General features: G+C 43.1%; 1 protein-coding gene across 2 annotated transcripts in view; it reads left to right on the top strand.

Annotated features, from left to right (window-relative positions):
* Positions 1–5,249: 5,249 nt before the first annotated feature.
* CCDC171 (coiled-coil domain containing 171) overlaps positions 5,250–12,780 on the top strand; it is a 199,105-nt gene continuing 191,574 nt past the window's right edge. The window contains exons 1-4 of one of the 2 annotated variants that reach the window (XM_081844814.1): positions 5,250–5,399; positions 7,198–7,372; positions 9,628–9,818; positions 10,818–10,949. In XM_081844814.1, coding sequence (XP_081700940.1) covers positions 5,316–5,399; positions 7,198–7,372; positions 9,628–9,818; positions 10,818–10,949 — 582 coding nt within the window. In that variant the 5' untranslated portion in view covers positions 5,250–5,315. The remainder of the gene's footprint in view (positions 5,400–7,197; positions 7,373–9,627; positions 9,819–10,817; positions 10,950–12,780) is intronic. The other variant, XM_081844815.1, reaches the window with a different exon arrangement.

Here is a 12,780-nt window from a genome sequence, read left to right as displayed (position 1 = left end):
AAATGATAGATCATGAAATGAAGAAAATGTTTAAATGGGCTATTCCCAAAAGACCAGAAGCTTTTCTTATAGGCATAATAGGGACGAATTCTTGGCCCAATTTATTTGGTGCTAAATACCACCAGAACACTGGTGGCACTGTGGCTTAAACCACAGAGCCTAGGGCTTGCTGATCAGAAGGTTGGCGGTTCGAATCCCCGCGACGGGGTTAGCTCCCGTTGCTCGGTCCCTGCTCCTGCCAACCTAGCAGTTTGAAAGCACGTCAAAGTGCAAAGTAGATAAATTGGTACCACTCTGGCGGGGAGGTAAATGGTGTTTATGTGTGCTGCTCTGGTTTCGCCAGAAGTGGTTTAGTCATGCTGGCCACATGACCCGGAAGCTGTATGCCGGCTCCCTCAGCCAGTAAAGCAAGATGAGTGCCGCAACCCCAGAGTCGGCCACAACTGGATCTAATGGACCTTTACCTTACCACCAGGACATCATTTTAGGATAGTTTTCTCTTTAACGTATAAAAAGCAGTAAATTTCATAATCCCTTTTCCATAACTCGTCCCAAGAATCATCAACCTGGAATTCTCAAACAGAAACAGTTGTTGTTAACAACTACTGCTCCTGTGTTTCCAGAGGTGATGGGGTTGTGTCTTGTGTCTACCCTGCTTTTTATGTTTTCTGTGATGTGTTTCCCTTGCCTTTCTACCTGGGTTGAGCCCACATGGGTCAGAGCTGCCATTCTGCTGGTAGAGGCAGCCGTGTCATAGCTCCAGTTATAAGAACCCAAGAAGGACCTGTTGGATCAGGCCAATGGGCCATCGAGTTCAGCATCCTGTTCTCCCAGTGGCCAACCAGATGACTGCGGGCAGCCTGCAAGTCGGACAGGAGTGCAATAGCACTTTTCCCACCTGCTATTCCCAGCAATTGGTATTCAGAGGCATGATGAGACATGGGTGGCGCTGTGGTCTAAACCACTGAGCCCCTTGGGCTTGCCGATGGGAAGGTCGGTAGTTCGAATCCCCTGACAGAGTGAGCTCCCATTGCTCTGTCCCAGCTCCTGCCAACCTAGCAGTTCCAAAGCACACCAGTGCAAGTAGATAAATAGGTACCAGGGTGGCGGGAAGGTAAACAGTGTTTCCATGTGGTCTGGCATTCATCACGGTGTCCCGTTGTGCCAGAAGTGGTTCAGTCCTGCTGGCTATATGACCCAGAAAGGCTGTCTGTGGACATACTCCAGTTCCCTCGGCCTGAAGCGAGATGAGCGCCACAACCCCCTAGTTGCCTTTGACTGGACTCAACCATTCAGCGTTCCTTTATCTTTTTTATCTATTCAGAGGCCTACTGGCAGTCTGTGAATGTATTGTTGTTAATTATGTATCATTGCTCTGCCCTACACATTGCATAATTTCTTTCTAAATACTAATTTAACTGTGTTTCTGTTTTTCTGCTCCCCTTGCTTTGAGTATTGCTCCCGTAGAAAACACCAGTAAGATCAGGGTGCAGTATTATTATTTGTCTAAACCCCCTGTTTTTACTTGAGATGCTAAATGCATGTCTCTGAGGTAAGAGTCATACCTGGCTTCTAACAAGTTGTGTTTTCCATGCCCGAAATAGAACATTAAATTAATTGCGTGCATTTGTATTGCAGCAACACTAATATTGCCATAATTAAACTGCCAGCTGTGTTCATCTGGTGCAAACCTGTTTCCTCTTGACACAGTTCAAACCAATCAGCTTCTCTTTCTGCTTCTCGTTAATTGGAAATATGGCTTGAATCATATATTGCCAGCTGTGGCTGCTCAAACACCATTCCCACTAAGGTTTGATACAAAGCAAGCCATTTTGAAGGACCCAGCAACCTGGTTGCTTGCCACAGTAGATTCACCCATACTATTGCTTTTAATCTATGAACCTCCCCTGCAGTGCTAGAAACTCAGATATATAAGCTAGGCCAGTGTTTCCCAACCTTGGGCCTCCAGCTGTTTTTGAACTACAATTCCCATCATCCCTGACCACTGGTCTTGCTAGCTAGGGATGATGGGAGTTGTAGGCCAAAAACATCTGGAGGCCCAAGGTTGGGAAACACTGAGCTAGGCAGCAAATGGCTCCTTAAACCAGGTTTGCAGCCACCAAAACAGAATGCCTAGTTGCCATTTTTGGGCCAGATGTCTCAAAGGTCATATTTTTAATACGACTTTTGGGTTCCTGAAATTCATTCTGATTGTGTAGATGAAATATAACCCGGGCCAGATTTAGGTTTGATGAGGCCCTAAGCTACTGAAGGGGCCTTTTATATGTGATATTTTAGAGAGCAGGCTAGCAGGCCGCTATTTACATCATAGGAGCCTACACAACACAAAACACTGTTGCTGTATGAAGGTTTTATTTTATTTGTTTTTTTTTTATCTTATATTTTGGAAATGTACATCCAGGTGTTTTTACCTTTAAATTTTTTGGGGCCCCCCAAGAGAGTGGGGCTCTAAGCTATAGCTTGTTTAGATTATATATAAATCTGGCACTGAATATAACAGATTTTTACAAGGTAAAGGTAAAGGACCCCTGGACGGTTAAGTCCAGTCAAAGGCGACTATGAGGTTGAGGCACACATCTCGTTTTCAGGCCGAGGGAGCTGGAGTTTTTCCACAGACAGTTTTCCGGGTCATGTGGCCAGCATGACTAAACCGCTTCTGGTGCAATGGGTCACCGTGACGAGTGCCAGAGCACATGGAAACGCTGTTTCCCTCCCGTCACGGTGGTACCTATTTATCTACTTGCGCTGGTGTGCTTTCAAACAGCTAGGTTCGCAGGAGCTGGGACAGAGCAACAGGAGCTCACCCCGTTCGAATTCGAACCACTGACTTTCTGATCAGCAAGCCCAAGAGGCTCAGTGGTTTAGACAACAGCGCCACCCACTTCCCTTATTTCTACAGGACGTGTTGCTAGTGTGTGACAACACTCAAGGTCCAAGGATCCCCAGGCATGCACCTCCAGGTGGTGGCAGCATCAGCTGCCATCTTGGTGCCCAGGCATCTTCACTTGGTCGCAAGTGAAATGCCCCTTGCACCTGGCGAATTTTGAACACAATGTGGGCATAACTTAAAAGATCCCCTACAGTGGCATTTCTGTATGGATTTTCTGTTGTCTGGAGGCTCCAGCTATGAGCTACCTCCTCAGTTGTGAAAGGGTAGCCATGCTAAGCTCAGTTCATTGCTAAAGACTCCCAGTGACTACAGATTAATCAGGGATGGCCTGTTTCCACCTGTGGGGAAGAGCCAACACCCAAAGCCAGTTATCTGCCCCTTAGTGGCTCTATCAAATGTTAACCATGATCTGGTTAAACAAAAATGGTTCAGTGCTATTCGTATGGAAAAGAAGAATTGGGTTTCCATGTTTCTTGGAAATGTCATTGAATTGCTGTCTCATCACCAAACACTTCAGAAATGCACCAGTCAGTGTTGATATAGCTAACAGTGATTGTCGGCTTTCACCTTTCTCTAGCTAAACAGAGAGGAACTCTGGGTGGGATTCAGCTGATGAGACCCCTCCACAAGGAATCAGTTTGATTTTATATGTTGTGGTCTTGTTTGGGAACCGCCCTGAGACCTCTGGGTATAGGGCGGTGTATAAATTGAATAAATGAGAATAATAATAATTCTGCTGGCACAGTGGTTCTTCCTACTTCTCTTTGCCCTGCGTTTCCCTGCCCCCCCAGTTGGCATTTTTTGGGGGGAGGGCTCCAGTAGAACCTTATAACAGCCAGGAGGAGGGGGGGGGACTGTTCCATATAATCATTAATTTGATTTGAATTGATTTTAAAATGAATTGATTTTAGAATGTTGTGTTACTTTTATTGCTGTTAGCCGCTCTGAGCCTTGCTTCAGCTGGGGAGGGCGGGATATAAATAAAATATTATTTATTATTTATTATTTATTATTTATTATTTATTATTTATTATTTATTATTTATTATTTATTATTTATTATTTATTATTTATTATTTATTATTTATTATTATAACAAGCCAAAATGCTTGCCGTAAGAGAACAATTGCCTTACCACGACATTGAATTCCTCCCTATTGGGCATGAACAAAATTTATTACAAATTTATTACAAATTGTCAGCATTCCCATACAAAGTATCTTTACCAAATACAGACCATTATTTTAACAAAACTCTGGACTTTGAATCAGAATTGTAGAAGCAGAGACATTTTTAACGTTCCCACACATCTGAGAAAGACTTTGTGTTCTTCTGGCCACAATATGAAAACTTTTGTTTTCATACTAGGAGACAAACTATGACAGCAACAAATAATAATAATAATAATAATAATAATAATAATAATAATAATAATAATTTTTATTTATATCCCGCCCTCCCCAGCCGAAGCCGGGCTCAGGGCGGCTAACAATAATCAAATAATCAAACAATCAAATAGTCACACATTCAAAATATTTCATTATAAAAATTAATTAAAATCAAATTAATGGCAACCGATTAAGCAAGATTCTGTGCAGGTTGCCAGAGGAGGGAGTCAGGCTGCGCCCTGACCAAAGGCCTGGTGGAACAACTCTGTCTTGCAGGCCCTGCGGAAAGATGTCAGGTCCCGCAGGGCCCTAGTCTCTTGTGACAGAGCGTTCCACCAGATTGGAGCCGCAGCCGAGAAGGCCCTGGCTCTAGTTGAGGCCAGCCTAACCTCTCTGAGGCCTGGGACCTTGAGGATGTTATTATTTGCAGACCGTAGGTTTCTCTGTGGGGCATACCAGGAGAGGCGGTCCCGTAGGTACGAGGGTCCTAGGCCGTATAGGGCTTTAAAGGTTAAAACCAGCACCTTAAACCTGATCCTGTACTCCACCGGGAGCCAGTGCAGCTGGTATAGTACTGGATGAATGTGATCTCGCAGCGAAGACCCCATAAGGAGTCTCGCCGCGGCATTCTGCACCCGCTGGAGTTTCTGGGTCAGTCTCAAGGGCAGCCCCACGTAGAGCGAGTTACAATAATCCAGTCTGGAGGTGACCGTCGCATGGATCACAGTGGCTAGGTCAGGGCGAGAGAGATAAGAAATAGCAGTGCGGATATCCTGGACGGTTTTTGAAGCTTGAAATAAACATGATAGAATGTTATTTGTGATTGGGTTTTAGTACAGTTTCACGAATAGCCAGGTCTCTGGCATATTTCAATGAGCCAGATGAGTTTAGAATTGAAGCTTTGATCATTTAAAGTTCAAAGCAGATCTGAGTGCAAGATCACCGTCAATTAAAATCTCTGCATTTCGGAGCAGGCAAGCTGGAAAGACATTTCCATGCAATCGTAGCGAGCCGGAGATGGAAACGAAGGAGGACCTGAGAAGAAAACTCCATCAAGCCAAGAAAGAGAAACTGGATATAACTGCTAAACATAATGCAGAAGTAAGTACTTCATGATCATGCAAAATCTTTGTGTATACAATGGCTTGTCTTGTGGTGGCATATGTTGGTGTGGTCCTAGGCTCTACCTGTCTTACGTCAACATTTAGAAGTGCTTCTTAAGATACGGGAATTCAATTGCTGCTTTGTTTTATGATGAAACAAATGAAAGTTTTGACTTTATAACATGAAAGTCCAGTTCTAGTGGAGAAGTAGCTCAGTAATTTGCATTTTGTACAGTATGACACCTGGTGTTCACTGGAGAGTGATGTGAAAGGAGGGAGATTATTTTGTCACTCAAAATTTTCTTGGCCTTTCTCTTTTCCCACTGAGCTTCTTTCTTAATAAGGAAAAGTCACATATGTCTATTTCTCCTTTCTTAGATGCATTCTGCAAAGGGAGAAAATACTATTTTTATCTGATTTGATTGATCAAATACCACACAGTTTCCCTGTGTGTATTCTGTCCCAGCTGAGGGACGATGTTCTGCCCTTATGAACAAAAGCCAAATTGGTCTAAAAAATTAAGAAGGACCAAAATAAGAAGAAATAAAAAGGGGAAAAAAAGACAAGGGAGAAAAAAAGGAGAAGAAAATAGATATAAAAGCCCACTATCACAATTATATCTCATCCTTTCTCCATATACAGTGGTACCTCGGGTTACAGACGCTTCAGGTTACAGACTCCGCTAACCCAGAAATAGTACCTCGGGTTAAGAACTTTGCTTCAGAATGAGAACAGAAATCGTGCTCCGGTGGTGCGGCGGCAGCAGGAGGCCCCATTAGCTAAAGTGGTGCTTCAGGTTAAGAACAGTTTCAGGTTAAGAACAGACCTCCAGAATGAATTAAGTTCTTAACCCGGGGTACCACGGTTATGTACTGAAGTTCTCACCCTGGGCCAGCAGGGAGATACTGTAGATAGTTTTCACTCAGGTCCACATATGCAAATAAGGGATTGAAAGTGACGTACAATGATTGGATAGTTACAGAAAATGGTTACCGTTGCGTTCTAGTGGAGCTCTGTATAAGCAGGCTGACTGAACCCTTCAGTTCAGTTCTGTTCTGGCCTGTGAATAAACCAGAGCTGTTTGAAGAATCACTGTGTCGTCTGATATGTTCACCCACAACTTAACCACTGTACAGAAAAGTAGACCCTCCCAGCTCTCACCTGGGAGCTCCTGTTTCTTCCCCAAGCCCTCCTACCCTGGGAGATCCTTTCTTCCTTATCTCCCACACGGAGCCCTTCATCACCCATCTCCCTGTGTATGTCCTCATCAAGATAGAGGACTTTCAAAAGTAAAAAAATAATTTTAAAAATCCCATTATTAAGACCAGAATTATCCATTTCCAGTCCAGTTCAGTGAATTCATTCCAATGAGATTCCATCCGATCTTAATATTAAAGTTCTTCCTTCTACATTTTCCACTTCTTTCTCACATTGGGCATCAGCTGCCTAGAAGCTATTGTAAAATAGTTTCCAAATACAGTGGTACCTCGGGTTATATACGCTTCAGGTTACATACGCTTCAGGTTACAGACTCTGCTAATCCAGAAATATTACCTCAGGTTAAGAACTTTGCTTCAGGATGAGAACAGAAATCGTGCTCCAGTGGCGCAGCGGCAGCAGGAGGCCCCATTAGCTAAAGTGGTGCTTCAGGTTAAGAACAGTTTCAGGTTAAGTACGGACCTCCGGAACGAATTAAGTACTTAACCTGAGGTACCACTGTATGACTTTAGCCATTTGCTTCTTGAAATATTGTACCCGTCATCAATGGTGGTTACCTAGGGCCATTCCTTTTGCAGCTATCCAACTATGAAAGCCAGATTGCCAAATTGCGAGCTGAGGTAGAGAAAGGCGAAGCTGTTCGGCAAAGCCTGGAGTATGAGCTGGCTTTTGCAAGGAAAGAAGTTGGTATAGAACGGTATTCCTCAGAAGGCAAGTTGTGTGAAGCCGACATGCAAATAGAACAGCTTCAAGGTAAGATTTGCGTCATCCTACTCAAAAATGAATGGTCCTAAAACACAGCCTTTGTCGTCTAAACTGATATGCTGACTTGATTCCACTGACTGCACCTTTCTTTACCTTCTGCAAACCCCACTACCCAACATAAATAAAATGATGAACATTCTCAATTTCTTTCTTTCACTGCTCACCATTTTCCTGTTCCTATGTGATCAGTTTAGATTCTTTGCTATCCTAGTCTTTAAAAAAAAGTTGTAGCCCCCTTTCCCCAAAACGTAAGTGTTAATGAAATTCATCTATCCTGCATCTTTAATTATGGGATTAAAATTCTGTTCACGTTCATAGTTCAGAAGCTGCGAAAATGCCACCAATAAACGCTTTAGATTCAAATCTGACATGTGATTTGCTTTGCTTTGTGTACATACACCAAATCACACCCCTCACTACATTCTAAAAAGCGTGTATTTTAGAATGACTTTTCTTTTTAAAATGACTTTCCTTTTGAGTCACCTTGTCATATTTTGAACAAAAACTTTCTTTGGGGAAATATACAAGTGAAAGGCTTTTGGCTTTCTGCACCTTTCTTTTCCACTGGCTATTGAATAAACCTAAATTATCACTCAGTTTCTGAATTAGAAGCCATTGGTACTGAATCCAGACTATCTGGCTTCTTCATTTTCTCCTGGGTAGTGGTTTAATTAATGCCTTTTCTCTCCTTTTGCTTAGAGATTTCTCCCTTTCTTTCTTTGATTGCTTTGGGTTGGTGCTATAATTTCTGCTCTGTGATATGTTCAGACATGCTGTCTGAAAGGTTAACGTGGACTTTTTTTCTTTGTTTTTCTCAGAAAGGTGTTTGAGTTGTGACATTTGATTTAGTGTTTTCCATCTCGATTTACACCTTGTTTCCCTCCCCGCAAAAGCTCCCTTTCTTTGCCTATTTTTAAATGACTGGAACTGTCGTTCAAGTCTTTGTGGTCCGAAATTGTGTTCATCCACACGCTTGCAATTGCAGTACCCCGTGGCAACAGTAGAATCTGTGTGCCTGAAAGGAATCATAATTACAGGTTTCAGCGGATCACAGTCGCTTGAAAATTTACTACCTTGGACAAAACGTCACCTTTTTTCTTGCCAGCTCCTGCTTTGTCTTCAGATTAAAGGATTTGTTTATTTCCCATTTGGTCTTCAAAGTCTGAGACACCAAGAATCTGTCTGAGTTTCAACTGATGTAGCTTTCTCTAGCCTGGGATCATCTAGATCAGCAGTTCTCAACCTGTGGGTCCCCAGATGTTGTTGGACTATAACTCCCATCATCCCTGAGCTCTGGCCTTGCTAGCTAGGGATGATGGGAGTTGTAGTCTAACAACATCTGGGGACCCACAGATTGAGAACCACTGATCTAGATGTTGTTAGACACTGGCTCCCATCAGTGCCAGCTGGCATGGCCAGGAATTATTGGAATTGTAGTTCAGTGACTTCTGGAGGATACAGTGGGAATGTTCAGGGAGGCAGGAGAGGATATATTGTTTATTAATATCCTTCCTAACTTGCGCTAGCAAGTTCTATAACTTAGCAGAGTTTTACATTCTCCTTTTTTACGCAGGTAGCTGGTTGCAGGTTTGTTTAAGCCTCTCAATATTAAGTTCCTGGTAAAGGTAAAGGGCCCCTGGCCGTTAAGTCCAGTCGTGGATGACTCTGGGGTTGTGGCGCTCATCTCGCTTTATTTGCCAAGGGAGCCAGCGTACAGCTTCCAGGTCATGTGGCCAGCATGACTAAGCTGCTTCTGGCGAACCAGAGCAGCGAACGAAAACGCCGTTTACCTTCCTTTTGGAGCGGTACCTATTTATCTACTTGCACTTTGACGTGCTTTCAAACTCCCTCTTAAAATAATAAACACCCCACAGTCTTGTGTAAAGTATATAAAATAAGTTTACTCATATCATCAGTTCACTGTTGGATCCCTGAAGGCAGACTGAATTACAAAGTATATCCATATACTGGATAATCCCAGTGTCCTCTGTTGACTGGAAGCCAACAGAGCATCTCTAGCTAAAAAGCTGCTCCGACAACGGAGGAGGACAAAGAGAGGAAGTTTGTTACCTGGGCAGGTAAGGGCACACACACCTTTAGTCACATGCAAAGGAAGTACCGTATTTTCCGTGTATAAGACTAGGTTTATTAACCAAAAAGAAAAAGGTTTAAAACTTTTGCTGGTTTTAATTATGTTTCAGCAGTGCTTTTAAGTTGAACTAGTTTGTTTCTCTTCCCATTAGCAACAATCAGAGCTTTGCAGCACAAGTTGAATGAGACAGAGAGAACCTATCGCATAGCTAAACATCAGTGGGACGAAGACCAGCAACGACTCATCAACGACATCTCTGAAAAAGAACTCATCATTGATACTTGCAACAGTGAATATGAATTTCTTTTGAAGGAGAAGGCTAAACTGGACAGTATTTTGAAGGTATGCATTTATTCAAATTGAGAGTTTTGGGACTCGCCTCTACATAGTTCCATCCTTATTTCAGACATTGTGATATATCACAAAGACTCTCCTCCCTGAAAGAGAGGGGAGTGGTTGTGGGCAGGAGCCCGAACACCGCTCCTAGCAGGGGGCGTTGCCCCCTGCCTCCAGCTCACCTGGCTGGCACTCACGCCCCCCCCCCGGTGGCCGTCCAACCAGGTGCCGTGGGGGCGGGCGTGTCCAGTAGCCTTTATGCTGCAGCGCCAGCCTCTTCCCGGCCTCATTTCTCTTCGTCGTCCTGTGCGAGTCAATCTTTAGCTGGTGATATATCACAGTGTTGAAAACCAGATATCGCCCTGCCCTAATTGGAAGAATCTGGAACAATGTACTGTCTTCTTCTTATCAACCTGTGTTTCTTCCAAAGAGCATAGGGTGGCATTTATGCCCTTCCCTTCCCTTTTAACTCTGTGTGGTAGGTTTTTCTGATGATGACTTCCCCCATCCCATGTACATGAAAAATTGAACAGGTATACAGAAAGTTGGCATAGCAAAACAAGTCAATCCAAACTTACCAGTGCTGAAAGCCAGGTCATACTGTCATTTGAGATTCCGGTCTGCAGGCAAGGATGTTTTGAGTAAACCATCACTTGTAGCAGTTAGTTACAATGGCTTTCTGCTTACTAGAAGTGGAAGTTAACTTTCCTCTCCCCTCCAAGAAAGAGGAAGAAGAGCTGCTGAGCTAGACAATTCACTGTTGCTCTTTCCCAGTCTTCCAAGCCGTGGTTTGAAGGCTCCATGACATGTGACTAACATGTTTGATGCAAAGACCCATTCACACATGCAGCCTGCTGAATTTCTAGTGAGTGAAGGAAGATAGTCTTGTGGGAATGGCCTCTCTCTGCTGATAACATTAGAGAAATGGAATCAAATGCATGTGGCCTTATTTCATGTGGTACCTATGTTTTAATTAAATAAAAGTTAAACTTTATCCATACAAAGGAGACTTTGGAGCACCACCAGAATCAGAGGAGCATAATAGAGGCAGAGATCAGGGAGGAGGCAGCAAAGGAATTTAGGTCTCAGGCGGCTCGGTGGAAAGCAGAAAGAAATGAACTCCAGTTTCTGTTGCAGGTATTCCTGGTCATGTTCAGCAATGCTACTTTTAGCCGTACTAATGTCTATATGTGATGAACTAAACCTAGCATGCATTTACAGTGGTACCTTGGTTCCCAAACTTAATCCATTTCGGAAGTCTGTTCCAAAACCAAAGCATTCCAAAACCAAGGCATGCTTTCCCATAGAAAGGAATGCAAAACGGATTGATCCGTTCCAGACTTTTAAACAACCCCTAAAACAGCAATTTAACATGAATTTTACTGTCTAACAAGACAATTGATCCATCAAATGAAAGCAATAATCAATGTACTGTACTATAAAATAAATAAAACAGTATTCTAGATGATTAAAATAATAATAAAAAAATCTTACCTGCATTGATGATAGTCATTGTTTGGATGGGTTTTTTTTTATCCATTTCCACAGTCACACAATCAATCAGTTAATCAATCAATCAATCAATCAATCAATCAGTAGCTGAACTGGGATCCACACAGCCACAAAAACAAATTAACTGAAAAAGCCTCAAAACAAAAAAATGCAAAATAAATAGCAAAAACAAAAGCACCAAATATAAGTTCCAAATATCACCTTGGAACACTGCAGTCAGAAACGGAAGGCTTAAATTACGATGGGGTGTGTGTGTGCAAATTGGCAGCACAACAGGAAACAAAAGGGGACTCAAAACATTCAACTCGAAAAAACAAGTCTGAAAACCAGAATACCTACTTCCGATTTTGCAGTGTTTGGGTTCAGAGTTGTTTGTGAACTAAGCTGTTCGAAAACCGAGGTACCACTGTAATTCTTTAAGCGCACTGGATAACATAATTTAACTTATTATTACTGTGAGTCTGAGCCTTTCAGGGGCAAGTGGAAATGAAAAGCAGATGTCTTTTTGGACTTGCAATGAGAGAGTTCATAAAAGTTGTCCCCCCCCCCTTTTCCTACACATATTGCCCTACATGCTCCCATGTCTCTGGTACCTTTCTGATCTAGATGTCAGAGTTCGTGAACACTCTGTGACGTTGACCAGGTTTTCTTCTGCTATTTATTTTGACACTTCCCTACTCTGCCCTGTGGTGCAACTATGAATGCTGGGGTTTTTTTTGGGGGGGGGGCTTGTCACATTAAAATAAGGCAAGATGTGGGATGGCAAGCTTTTGGTGTTAGCGTGTTTTGTGGCTTCTCTGCAAAACGCCTGCCTTCCGTTGTCCACAAACAATCGAACTGCAGGCTTCAAACAGGAAGATCTGATCCTTTTAGCCTTGCCTTTCAAAACAGATTTCAATCATGGCATGCAAATGCTTGCTAGAGAATCACCAAAAATCAGGTTGGGAGGCTGGATCCAGGGTTGCTGCTTTTTATTGTGGCTTTTTGCGCATGAGCCATGTGCTCGTGTGCACAACCTCTCCTGGTTTCCAACTGGGAGAAACAAACTTACTCGGAAGCCACAATTAAGCTTGGCTTCCTGTGACCCCCCCAACCCAGGATTGTGGTGAGTCGCTCCCTAACAAGCCCGGATTTTTAAACTGATAGCAGGTCGTCGTTTCCTGGCTTGTTAGTGAGCAAGAAACCACAATCCCAGAAGCTTAATTGTGGCTTCCGGGTTTGTTTCTCCTGCTTGCATCAAGGGAGGAGGAGGGAGGAGGAAGGAGCAATTGACCAGTATGCTGTGTTACAGATAGGTAGCCGTGTTGGTCTGCCATAGTCAAAACAAAAAAATTCCTTCCAGTAGCACCTTAAAGACCAACTAAGTTAGTTCTAGGTATGAGCTTTCGTGTGTATCTGAAGGAGTGTGCATACACATGAAAGCTCATACCTAGAACTAACTTAGTTGGTCTTTAAG

Source organism: Podarcis erhardii, assembly GCF_964252035.2.
Source record: "Podarcis erhardii genome assembly, chromosome: 17".
Classification (NCBI taxonomy): domain Eukaryota; kingdom Metazoa; phylum Chordata; class Lepidosauria; order Squamata; family Lacertidae; genus Podarcis; species Podarcis erhardii.
This window is presented reverse-complemented; position numbering and strand designations above follow the sequence as displayed.